At 44.5% G+C, this 13334-nt stretch overlaps 1 protein-coding gene across 7 annotated transcripts in view; it reads left to right on the top strand.

Annotated features, from left to right (window-relative positions):
* LOC123758570 (trypsin-1) overlaps positions 1–13334 on the top strand; it is a 55017-nt gene that overhangs the window by 16571 nt on the left and 25112 nt on the right. For all 7 annotated transcript variants that reach the window (XR_011229321.1, XM_069328792.1, XM_069328791.1 and 4 more), the window contains 4 exons: positions 264–350; positions 1686–1825; positions 7439–7575; positions 12708–12826. Coding sequence is in view for 6 of the 7 variants with exons in the window: in XM_069328792.1 (XP_069184893.1) it covers positions 264–350; positions 1686–1825; positions 7439–7575; positions 12708–12826 (483 nt within the window). In the remaining variant the exon portion in view is untranslated. The remainder of the gene's footprint in view (positions 1–263; positions 351–1685; positions 1826–7438; positions 7576–12707; positions 12827–13334) is intronic.

Here is a 13334-nt window from a genome sequence, read left to right as displayed (position 1 = left end):
AGAATATGCTGTCATATTCAATGAGACATGTTTAAAAGAAAACCTGCTGCTAGTATACACCAATATTATATATTATATATATATATATATATATATATATATATATATATATATATATATATATATATATATATATATATATATATATATATATATATATATATATATATATATATATTTCAAGAAGATGTTTCAAGAATTGTAAAGCGCCTGCATGATTAGTCTTTTACATAACAATTGAATGTTTTATTTACTCCCAATAGCTGGACAAAGAGGCTTCATCCCACCTGGCCACCGCGGAGGCAACAGAGGACGACCCAACAGACCCAACGCTCAGTTAACAAACCAAGGTAACGGAAATTTCTGTTTGGGAAGGAATAAGAGAAACAGGTCAGAGTATATCAACCAGGCCAGTCAGCAGCTGACTCAAGATGGGTTACCATAGTTACAGAGCTACTAGGCCCACGGACCTGTCTTTTGGGGTGCTCCTAGCTTGGACAATCATAGCCTGAGGACGGGTTGGGGTCGGCCGCTGCTTGGGTGAACATAGCTTTTAGACGGGTTGGGGTCGGTCGCAGGTTGGACGAGCATAGCGTCAAGACGAGATGGGGTCCGCCGCAGCTGCTTCCGTAATCTGTTATTTGGTCCCCAATTCGTCTCACTCAAAGAACAATCTTTGGGATTCACGTCACAGCAAACCCTAAGACGGTTCGCCAACGGATTTAAAACATTCTTAATTTTTCCCATCCTAGGCTAACCTAACCTAACCCAACTAAGCCTAAATACAGCCTAACCTAAGCTAATTCATTCTAACCTAACTCAACCCAAACGAACCTAATAATATATACAGTTTTAACAATCAGAAAACGGGCTTTACCGAGCCCATCCTTGAACCAACAGCATTACCATGAGAAACCACATCCATCCTTAAACCACCTGGATAATTATGTAGACTTTGTGATGGTTTGAAAGCATATTACTGTTCCGATAATAGTCTGCATGTAAATTGGCAAATGAACTTTTGTTGTAAATAGAGATAATTCTCAAGTTCTAGTTTTAAAGTAATATATCGCTTGGTTTAAAATATAAAATGTTTATGCTGAAAAAGTTTTCTTTGGAGAATTTGGTTTTCTGGAAATGTAATTCGCGGGCACACTCAAATAGTTTTCGAATTACATAGGTCATATTATCGTCAATAATACATCATATTAAAGTAACCATACATAATGAAACTTAATCTAACCTAACCTATCCTAACTTTAACCTAATCTATCCATGGATAGACAGTAGGTAATAGCACAAATTATGTAGTAGTTCCCAATCCATTCCCTTGAGCGGATCTCCTCCCTGAGGACAGGGTGTCAGCAGCGCCAAACCGTCTTATTCATGACTTCATTTTATTTTCTATTTTATTTTATTTGACTCTATTTTCCCTATTAATCTGTATATCTCTCCCCTCACAGGACATACCCTGACCCCCCTCTCTCTCTCCCCTCACAGGACATACCCTGACCCCCCCCTCTCTCTCCCCTCACAGGACATACCCTGACCCCCCTCTCTCTCTCCCCTCACAGGACATACCCTGACCCCCCTCTCTCTCTCCCCTCACAGGACATACCCTGACCCCCCTCTCTCTCTCCCCTCACAGGACATACCCTGACCCCCCTCTCTCTCTCCCCTCACAGGACATACCCTCAACGAACAGCTCTCGTGGTTCAATGACGTAGTCAGAAAAAACGACAACACCCAAATTGTTTTGGAGGGTCTCCCGAGAACCCCCAACAGACACGCACAGAACAGGTTCTTCCAGCTGGGTGTTGGGCGGGTGAGTAGCGTTGGTGGTGGTGATGGTGTGGTGATAGTGTGGTGGTGGTGGTGGTGATGATGGTGATGGTGTGGTGGTGATGGTGAGGTAGTGGTGTATTTACCTATCAATGTCTCCAGGAGAGTGAGGTCTGTAGCTCTTTATGCCCCGCCTACTAGCCTTGATGTACCTGTTGCGTTTCAATTTAACTATTCTGATTTTCAAATTTTTTGTCGAATCCGTCCTGAAAGTTGTGGATGGAAGTGGTTTCCACAACTTCCTCTTTTAGAGCATTCCATTAACTCCCCGTACAGGGCACGAGTACTTTCTTACGTCCCTTCGGCTCATCTGCGTTTCCAGCCTCCACCTGTGTCCTCTTGTCCTGCTTGTCCAATCATTTGGGCTGGACGATAGAGCGACGGTCTCGCTTCATGCAGGTCGACGTTCAATCCCCGACTGTCCACAAGTGGTTAGGCACCATTCCTTTCCCCCGTCCCATCCCAAATCCTTATCCTGATCCCTTCCCAGTGCTATATAGTCGTAATGGCTTGGAGTTCCCCCCCCTGATAGTTCCCTTCCCTTTTTGCCCTGCTTTCTCTTAGTCAGTAGAGGCTATCCTTGTCCACCTTATCTATTCCCCTCAGTATCTTGCATGTTGTGATCATATTCCTTCTGTTTTTTCTATCCTCTTCGGTTGAGAGAGATTTAGTTCCATTAGCTTATCTTTATAGAGTATCTCTCTTAGCTCTGGCACCAATCTTCTTACAAACTTTTCTACTTTTTCATCTTTAACTTTGTGCTTTGCAAAGTACGAAGTCCATGCCGGAGATGCATATTCCAGTATTGGTCTGGCAAATGTTGTGTAGCTTGTCTTAAAGGAGTCTTGATTTAGATTTCTAAACGATGTTTTTATATTTGCCAGCGTCTCATATGCTACCTATGTTATCCTGTTAATATGTGTCTCTGGTGTTAGTGTCGGAATTATAGCCACTTCCAAATCCTCCTCTTTTTCCAATTCCAATGTCTTCCCCTTTTGGTGTAGATGCCTTCAGCTCTCCTCTCTTCCTTTCCCATCTTCATTATCTTACATTTGTTGGGATTGAATTCCAGCAACCCCTTGTTTGACCACTCCTGGAGTCTGTCAAGATTCTCCTGTAACTTCCTGCAGTCCTCATCTGTTTTCACGTTCTTCAACAGAACGAAGAACGCATCATCTTTGCACACATTGGCATGTCTGAGCTCACTCCCTGAGATTGGTCATTGACATAAATTAGAAACAGCGTTGGTCCGAGGACAGAGCCTTGTGGGACCCAACTTGTTACATTCCTCCAGCTTGAAATTTCCTCTCTGACTGTGACTTTTGTTTTCTATCCTTCAGATACTCCTTTATAAAGTTCATTGTTTTCCTTGTTATCCCAGCCTGCTTATCCATTTTGTACAGTAATCTTTCAATGGGAACTGTGCCAAATGCTTTTTGACAGTCTAGAAAATTATATTCTACTTAATCTTCCATTTCGTGTATTATTTTAGTAACCTGGTCATAAAACTCAATCATGTTTGTCAGGCATGACTTTCTATTTTTAAATCCAGGCTGATTTTTCGTCACATAGTTGGTTCTCTTGAAATAATCCATCATTCTCGACGTATAATAATAATAATAATAATAATCTTTATTTAGGTAAGGTACATACATAAAGAGATTTACAAAGTTTGTTGGCTTTATAGATAGAGCTAGTACATACAATGCCTAAAGCCACTATTACGCAAAGCGTTTCGGGCAGGAAAAACATTAATGACTACAGCTTAAAACTAATGGGTAAAAAGAAAAGATGTGATGAGTACATATAAAAAATAGAGGTAAAAGAGGGGGGAACATTGTTGAAAAAGCAGCACAAATACAATTACAAATTATTACAGAAAATTACATTCAAACAGCGTTGATTTGAAAAACAAAAAAACAAAAAATATACATGGGTTGACAACAGGGGGGGTAAGGTGGGTTACATGGAATTTATTAGGTATAGCTTCGTTTTTAACTTAAACTGTTTGAGAGAGGTACAGTCTTTAACATGGTTGGGAAGGTCATTCCACATTCTGGGTCCCTTGATTTGTAGTGCATTTCTGGTTTGATTTAGTCGTACTCTAGGAATATCAAAACTGTATTTATTTCTGGTGTGGTGCTCATGGGTTCTGTTACAACCTTCTATGAAGCTTTTGAGATCAGGATTGGCATTATAGTTTAGCGTTTTATATATGTATAATACACATGAGAGAATGTGCAGTGACTTAATGTCTAACATATTCAGAGATTTGAGTAGGGGTACCGAGTGATGTCTGGGGCCAGAATTGGATATTGTCCTAATAGCAACTTTGTGTTGAGTAATTAGAGGACGTAAGTGATTTTGGGTAGTAGAGCCCCAAGCACAAATACCATAGTTGAGATATGGATAGATAAGGGAGTAATAGAGAGTCACCAGGGCAGGGCGTGGTACATAATATCTGATCTTAGAAAGAATGCCCACAGTTTTTGAAACTTTTTTTGATATGTTTAGAATGTGTCCCTGGAAATTCAGCTTGTGGTCAATGAGAATGCCAAGGAATTTGCCATCTAATTTGTTACAAATTTGGGTATTGTTTATTTTGAGATTTATTTGATTAGAGGATTTATTGCCAAACAGAATATAGAAAGTTTTGTCAATGTTAAGGGTGAGTTTGTTGGCAGTTAGCCACAGATGGACTTTATTAAGCTCAGTATTTACTGTGGCATTTAGAGCAAGGGGATCAGGACTGGAGTAAATGAAGGTTGTGTCATCAGCAAATAGAATTGGTTTGAGGTGTTGGGAGGCATTTGGAAGGTCATTAATGTAGATGAGAAAGAGGAGAGGGCCAAGTATGCTGCCCTGGGGAACACCAATGTTGATGGGTAGTGTGGGAGAAATTGTATTATTCACAGAAACACATTGGAGCCTGTCAGTAAGGTAGGATTTGAGGTATTGTAGGGAGTGTCCTCTGACACCATAATGATGTAATTTAAGAAGAAGGTTTTGGTGGTTGACAGTATCGAAAGCTTTACGCAGGTCCACAAATAACCCAACAGGGAACTCATTTTGATCAAGAGCTGTATGAATCGAGTTAAGCATACTAATAAGTGCATCGTTAGTGCTTTTTTTGGGCCTGAAGCCATATTGGCAAGGGCTAAGTATATTGAGTTTGGCTAGATATGAGTAAAGCTGCTTATAGATTAGTTTTTCAAAAATTTTTGACAAGTTTGGCAGGATTGATATAGGTCTGTAGTTGATTATCGACGTGATTATCTTCTCCAGCACTTTACACAGAATACTTGTTAATGACATTGGTCTATAGTTTAGTGCCTCCTTCCTATCTCCCTTTTGAATATTGGGATTAATTTTGCCTTTTTCCAGACATCTGGCAGATTTCTGGTCTCGAGCAGTTTATTAAAAATGTTAAAAAGAGGTGACAGAGTGCAGCCATTGTGAGATATTGTCTGGCCCAATTACTTTCGTCACACCTAGTTACTACAGGATTTTTCTCACCTCTTCTACAGTGATTACAATGGCATCCAGTATTTCCTCCAGCCTCTCATCTTGCAAAATCTTGATCTCAACACTGGATTTAATGTAAAAAACTTCTAAACTCTTTCGTCGAGTTCCTAGCTCACAAACCTCATTATAATTTTCTGTCAGAGCTCCCCCTTGTTTCTTAAATGTGAGCACATGTCTTGCACTTTCGTTTTTCTCTTTATATGGCTATATAACAGCTTTGCTTGTTCTTTAGCTTTTGCAAGACTGTCCATTGTTACTTGCTGGTGGACTGTATGCATTTATGATTATCAGTTTATCAACCTGATCACAAATCTCTAGTATCATTATGCCATCTTCTCATGTGTTGTCGGGTATTAATTCTCTTACCTTCAGGTGTTCTTTCACCAACCCAGTAGCTGCTCCATCTTTTCTAACTTTTCTGTTCCGTCTCCAAACTGAGTAGCTTCTCGGAAACACAACCTTATCCAAAATATTATCCTTGAGTTTCGTCTCTGCTAGTGCAACAATCTCTGGCATATTAAGCTGCATTATATCATTTAGCTCAAGTATTTTTTTTATCTCATTTCATCTTAGTATATACAATTTTCAGGAACATGTTTCCACTCCCTTTGTCCCTTATTCCCCCTTCCTCTATTCAATTTGACGGTTTAAATGTTTAAATGTTTTTATGCACCATTTTGCGGGTTTCCCGATCCTGTCACTGTTGAAAAAAAATTTCTTTCTTCTTCATTTCTACTCTCGTTTAATGTTTTGCTTCCTTAAGGTAAAGTTTTAGCTTCTCTGTATTTTAGAAAGTTTTTCATCTTCATCATTTAGGCATTTCCTGGCATTCCTAAGCACTTCTGACATTTGTTTCACTCCACTGAATATCACGTTTGGGGTGATTCTTATAATTTGTGTTTATCCTCCTAGAACCTCTTGACATTTTCCTTTAACCTCTCTAGATGGCATCTTTTACAAACACCCAAAAATTATTGTAGACTTGCTTCTATTTGTAGTGTTTTGCACGAATTTACTGCTGGTACAGTTCTTTCCTAATTTCTTGCCTAATATCTGTGTTTTACTGTTAATTTATGTTTTTAACTTCCAAATATACTTCTTTGATTGTTTCTTTCTCTTTTACATTTGTTACACCTGTGCATTTGTTTGTTTCACTTCCTTTCTACACTTTTCCAATCCTTTATTAAGCTCTTCAAGTTGAGCTGCTGACATGGTTTCACTTAGCATGCCCTTGCATAATTTTTTATTTTAGCTGGTCACAGCCCCTGTTGGTGTAGTGGCAACACACACTCTGTGCTTTGCGAGTGATTTGGTCTAGGTTCGTATCTTGACCAGAGAGGATTGACTAGGCGCCAGTTCTTAACTGTAGGCTTCTGTTCACCCAGCAGTGACTGGATACCAGGTCGCTAAACGAGTGGCAGGTCGTATCTAGGGAAACTATAGGAAGGGAAAGCTCTCGGTCTGCAAACACGCGTCAACAGTCGTCTGTTCCTGTCCTCACCTGTGTAAAAAAAAATGATGAACCAAGATCTGTTCCAAATTTATCTATTTTCATATTAACTTCTTCAAATTCGTCCCCTTTTACTTTCCACGTGTCATATTGCTTCTCTAGTCCTGTGATTTGTGGTTTGTTCTTATCCTGCTGGACAATACTTTCTCTTAAAGTAATTATTCCACTTTTCAGGCCTCCATTTTCTTGTTCTAATTAAAAAAAAAATCCTACATAATTCTTTAGCAAATCCTCAGTCATGACTTGCTTGCTAAGATTATCATCCTTCATTATCTCTTACACCGTGAAGCCCTTCATACTTCCACCTGTTGATGTGTTACCCATCCCTGAGGCGGCGGCCATCTTTGGTGTTTACTCACTCAATTGTGCTTGCGGGGGTTGAGCTTTGGCTCATTGGTCCGGCCTAAGTGTGTGTGTGTGTGTGTGTGTGTGTGTGTGTGTGTGTGTGTGTGTGTGTGTTTGTGGGTATAATTGTGAAATTTGCTTCCCTGTGAGTGGTTTCAAAAAATCTTTTCCTTTCCTTTTGGATGCACTGCGGTTAATGTGTCTCCCCGTCCGCAGCCCGACACGCCCTTCCAGCAATGTGTGACGCCAAAGTTCGAGCTGGGTCATTGTCGCTACCTGCAACACTGCATTTTACCGGAGTTTGCACAGAATTTCCAAGTCTTCCTGCAGTATGTGTGCTTCATTGAGGGCGTGTGAGTATCCAACACATACATAACGTTATATAATTTTTATTTAAAAAAGTATGGGAAGAATTTAAAAAGTAAAAGAAGTATGGGACAAAACTTTAAGTAGGTTAAGGGCCTTAGAGCATGCAACACGGAGGTAAGAGACATGGGGCGACCAAGACAAACGAGTGTCAAAGAATAACTCCAAAAGCTTCGCGGAATCTTTGTACTCAAGGGGATGACCATAAAGTGACAAAGAGGGACGAATAACGACCCACTTCCGAGTAAAAGTCATGGCACAAGTCTTAGTAGCAGAGAACTTGAAGCCATGATTGGTGGCCCAAGATGACACGGCATCAATCGCAAGTTGAAGCCCCTGTTGAAGGAGAGGCGAATCATCACCTCGACAGCAAAGAGTAAGATCGTCAACATAAAGAGTGGAGAAGATGCCTGAAGGAAGAGAGGAAAGAAGACCATTGAGGGCAACCAGAAAAAGAGTAGTGCTCAGAACACTACCTTGGGGTACACCTTCATACTGCCGAAAAGAGGTAGAGAGAATGGTACCAAGCCTGACTCGAAAGGTACGACGAGAGAGGAAGCTTTGAAGGAAGAGAGGGAGGTTACCACGAAGGCCAAAAGAATGAAGTTGAGACAGAATATGGTATCTCCAAGTCGTGTCATAAGCCTTTTCCAGGTCAAAAAGGACAGCAACAACGGAGGTCTTCACAGCAAAAGCAGTACGTACATAGACCTCCCAGTTCACCAGGACATCAGTCGTACTGCGGCACTTGCGAAAACCAAATTGAGAAGGAGAGAGATGGTGATGGTGTTCCAAGAACCACATAAGACGGACATTTACCATATGCTCAAAGAGCTTGCAGACACAACTCGTGAGAGTAATAGGGCAAAAGTCCTTAGGGGACGTACCGAGAGACCCTGGTTTCCGAATAGGGAGTACAACGGCATCAAGCCAGTCCTCAGGGACGGACGACGACTCCCAGACCTGGTTATACAGACCCAGTAAATACCGAGACGTGCACAGAGGGAGATGGTGAAGCATCTCATAATGAACGTCATCCGAGCCCGCTGCCGTAGATCTGCAGAGGACCAGGGCAGACTGAAGTTCAGAAAGTTCGTTATAGGGAAGGGGGAGATGAGTGTGGAAATCTAAAGGATAAGATTCAAGAACAGGCTTACGAAGAAGAAAGGATGGAGGAAGATGAGTACCAGAGCTAACAGTAGAAAAGTGAGAGTACCACGGAGGTGGCCAGAAGAGTACCACGTAGGTGGAGAGCCGGTGAGACATCTGGAACGAACTTGCCCGCAATCTTGCTGATCTTCTTCCAGATCTGCGGCAGAGGAGTATTGAATGTAATGGTTGAAACATAAGATTTCCAACTCTCACGTTTAGCTGGTCCTACAGGCCACCGCACTTGCCTTCTGAAACAAAATAAAAGAATCAGCCATCTGCCGGCGGCGGTGTTTCTTCCAGGCTGCACGCTTACAGCGGACAGCCCGAGCACAGTCCGCATTCCACCAGGGAACGCACTTCCGCGTGCCCCGGGAGGAAGAGCGAGGAATAGAGCGAAGGGCAGCGTCGAAGACAGTGTCGTAAAAAAGAAGGAGGGCGCGAGGAAGAGGCAGAGAGGAGAGGTCAGAGAGAGTAGCACGGAGGGTAAATAGGCACCAGTCAGCCTTGGCAAACTGCCACCTAGGGAAGGAGAGGGGAGGGTGGAAAGAGAAAAAGGAAACGAGGATGGGGAAATGATCACTGTTATGGAGGTCATGAAGAACCCGCCACGTGAAATCTAAGTAAAGGGACGACGAGCAGAGAGAAAGATCAAGACAGGAAAGGGTGCGAGTCCGAGAAAGGGTGCGAGTCACCAGAATTCACAAGAGATAGAGAAGAAGCGAGGATGAACAGTTCAAGAAGGCGGCCTCGGGTGTTTGTCAGAACATCACCCCAGAGGGAATGTTGACAGTTGAAATCACCCAAAAGGAGCAGCGGCTCTGGCAAGGAGTCCAGAAGGTGCTTAAGATCAAGAAGGGAAAGCAGGACATTTGGAGGGAGATAAATGGAACAGACTGTATACCATTTACTCACAAAAACAAGGGCAGCAGAACAATGGATAGGTTATGGAGAAGTAGGGGGACGAAGGGAATATCAGATCGAATTAAGAGAGCAGTCGAGTTACGGGCCCCAGCAAGAGCTGGGGGAGGGGGGAGGGAGAAAGAAAGGAATAACCACGAAAGTAACCAGGACGAGCACCAAGCATTGGTTCTTGGAGACAAACACAAAGTGGTGTAAACTGTGTAATTAGAAGTTGGAGTTCATGGAAGTTGGCATAAAATCCACGAATATTCCACTGAAGAATAGACATTACCAAAGAGAAAGGTCAGTAACAGAGAACAATAAAAAACAAAGGTAAAGAAGAACACAGTTTATTAAAGAATCTCAGGATCAGGGTTAGGCTCAGGAGCAGGGTCAGCAAAATCAGGGTTAGGGGGCATGGGTAAACTTAGTAAGGATGGAGGGAAGGGAACGGGAGGACAGACCAGAGGCGGACTGACGGGGTCCGGAGGAGGAGGAGACAACTGAGAGGGGCAGTCAAGGACAACTTGAGGAGGATGGGGGGGGGGGGTAGAAATCAGGGAGCGCACCTCAGCAAAGGCAGCAACCGAGACGGAATCGGGGGCGAAAGAAACCTCCATATCTGGGACAGGGGGGCCTGACCACTGAAATGGGAGGGGACGTAGTGACAGAGTCAGAGGGAGGGGGCGAGGAAGTAAGCGATATATTCTTACCTGCTGTGGTAAGAAGGAGAAGAGCCAGGCTTACGTTTCTGACTCGAAGTGACAGGCGTTCCAGTAACAACGTACCGGGCGACAGACTCAATGGTCTCAGCAGAAGAGGAACGTGAACGAACAACACGAAGATTGCTGGGAGGATGATGGACATCAGCCTAGACAGACAGGCGGTGTGAAGGGACAAGAGACTGGGGGGAGGGTTGGGAAGAAAGAGGAGGGGGGGAGATGGGAAAGAAAACATAGAAGATATGGTGGAGTGGGCACGAAGGGGGGGGGGAACACCAGGAGGAGAACCAGGAGGGAGACCTTTCGGGACAGGACGCAAAGGAATAGGGGAGGAGGTGGAGGGCGTGTTCGGGTCTAAGGCCTGGAAACGGTTGTGAGACTGAGGAAGGTGGGAAGGACGAGGAGAGGTAGAACGCAACACGCGAGCGTAGGAGACGCCCGCGAAAGGGGTGAGACGACGAACCTGGCGTCTCGCTTCAGGAAAAGTCAGATGATCACAGTGTTTCAAGTTGAGAACGGGTTCCTCGAGTTTGTAGTGTATACACGAGCGTGAGAAGGTAGGGTGGGCCTCACCGCAATTGAGGCAGCGAGCCTGGGGAAAAGTGCACTCGGACTTAGAATGACTATCGTCCCCACACATGGGGCACAGATACACAGTACTTGTGCATTTGAGGACACTGTGCCCGAACTTTCAACACTTATTGCATAGTCTAGGAGAGGGAATGTACTCCTGAACGGAGCATCTGGCACCAGCAAGAATAATAGAGGGCGGAAGCGCCCTACTATCAAAGGTGATTTTTACAACTCGAAGGGGCTGACGGCGACGACCACGAGGGGGTCGAGTGAACGTGTCCACCTGGAGGACAGAATGGCCTTGGGCTTCGAGGATATGTTTAATATCCTCATGGCAATCTTTGAGGTCCCGAACACCAGTTGCAACATGGTGTGGGAGGAGAACAGTGCCAACACTGGCATTTAATCGAGCGTTTTTGGAGACCCGAACAGGGGGTTTCCCCAACGCAGGACAAGGCGGCTAAGTGAGTAGCTGCATCCTGAGAAGGAGCAGCAACGACACGCGTACCGTAATTGGTGGGGTTAAAAGTAACAGAGCCATCTACTGAATCAACAAGGTTTTTATGGAGGGAGAAATCGTCAGGAGGAGTAGAATCCAGATGGTGGAGATCAAAGTATTTAGCCCATGTAGTGGGACCAAACAAGTATTGCGTTGTAAGTATTTGTATGGGAAGGGATCGTGCGAGTGCGGCCGTGGCGGGGATGACGTTGAGAACCCCCAGAGAGGGGGTAAAAGGCGCAGTAGTCACAATGAGAGACGGAACCGTGCCAGGGGACGAGGTGGTCACCACTGGGGGCTGGGAATTCTACCCTACCGCAGAGGGAGAGAGGGAGGGGAGTTGAGGGGAGTAGTCAGGAAGGTCAAAGGAGGAGCAAGGTCGTGGTCCAATGCAGCGGGGCTACAGGGCCTGTTCTTCCAACACAGTCCAACTCAGGAGCTTGGTCGCCCACCCCACGAGCCTGAGAAGGTACAAGGAAAACATTATCTGCCATGAAAACGAGGAAAGACTTTCATTCACGAATGTGCCCCCACACCCATTATGGAGCCACAGTTAGAGGCAGGACACCCAACAAGAAGCTATCGCCGATCATGCCGGGGCCCCCCAGGGGTGTGTTGTGAGTATACGCCCCACAAACGCCACCTTAAGAACCGTCAGTCCATCGAGATCGGGTTCAGTGATGAAAGGAGGATTGACAATAAAAAGAGTCCCCTCGTTCGAGACGTCGGGTACTACAGTTCTACGGGTGCAAGAGTATGCCTCCCCAAACACCCGGACGTCAAAATAAAAGAAGGCCGAAAGAAGAATCAAAACAGGCAAAAGGTCGGCGGGGAATGACAATGAGAAAGGAGAAGAGGGGGGAGAAAAACGAAACAGAAAGGAAAAGGAAAAGGCGTCCAGCAAAATTTGTGAGGACAGCAGCAGGAGTACAAGGCTACAAAAGGACAGGGGACCGCCCCAAAAAGTATCACACTCCGGCAGCTGCCCACCAAGCCCCCTCACGGCAGCAACAAGCTGGACAGGGAGGGGGAGGCTGGTGGTAGTCGTAGGCTGGTGGTAGTTGTAGTATGGTGATAGTTCGTGTCTGCTCCTGAGTGTTGCTTCCTGTGCCAAAGTTTTCTTGTTTCATAAGTTACACAGTAGATTTGTATATGATGTGTCATTAATATAAATGTTCATTGTGACCAGGAAGACACAGAACTTTAATCATTATCAACACTTGGCAACAGGTTATAAAGGGATTCGTCTCACTTTATCTCTCCACTGTGACAGGTATGTGGGTGCTTGCTGTCCCACCAGCGTCAACAGCAACGGGGTGACGACGCCCCCACCACCGCCCCCAACCCCCGCCCCAACACCTCGCCCCACCACCCCTCCAAGCGAGTCTAGAGGTAAGTAACCTCATCACCGACGTTTCCAGAGAGGGCTTACTTGGGTGACACGGCTCATCCGTAGACTGATGAAGGCTCTGTTGTGATGCTGAAGTTCATCATAACATTACTTCGTCTTCTTTGAGAGTCACATTCGCCCACAACCAGCCTGAAGGCCTGCTAGAGTTTATATTATTTATGTTAGAATGTATAAACTTATGGTTGAAGTTGCTGTCTAGGTGCATCTATTTTTAAGTATTATTTCAGTCATATAGAGCCAGGTCTATCTCAGACGTCACATCCATCGACAACACACTACAGATCACGTTACCTTGTGTAACCCATGGGAGGAGACCTATGCTGTCAGCCTCAGTGAGACTGTCCCATATTGTGCCCCGACTCGTCATTACCCGTTTGATGTAATGGAGTGAGAGTGATTGACCTTGTTACTCAGGTCAGTTGAACCTTAGAATGTGCGAAGCCTCGTACATGAGATCCAGCCCGTCCTCGTAAACAAGGCTCAAAGTCC

The sequence above is a fragment of the Procambarus clarkii genome, chromosome 22 (assembly GCF_040958095.1).
Source record: "Procambarus clarkii isolate CNS0578487 chromosome 22, FALCON_Pclarkii_2.0, whole genome shotgun sequence".
NCBI classification, from domain to species: Eukaryota; Metazoa; Arthropoda; class Malacostraca; order Decapoda; family Cambaridae; genus Procambarus; species Procambarus clarkii.
Note: the sequence above shows the minus strand (reverse complement) of the source record. Positions and strands in the feature narration are given on the sequence as shown.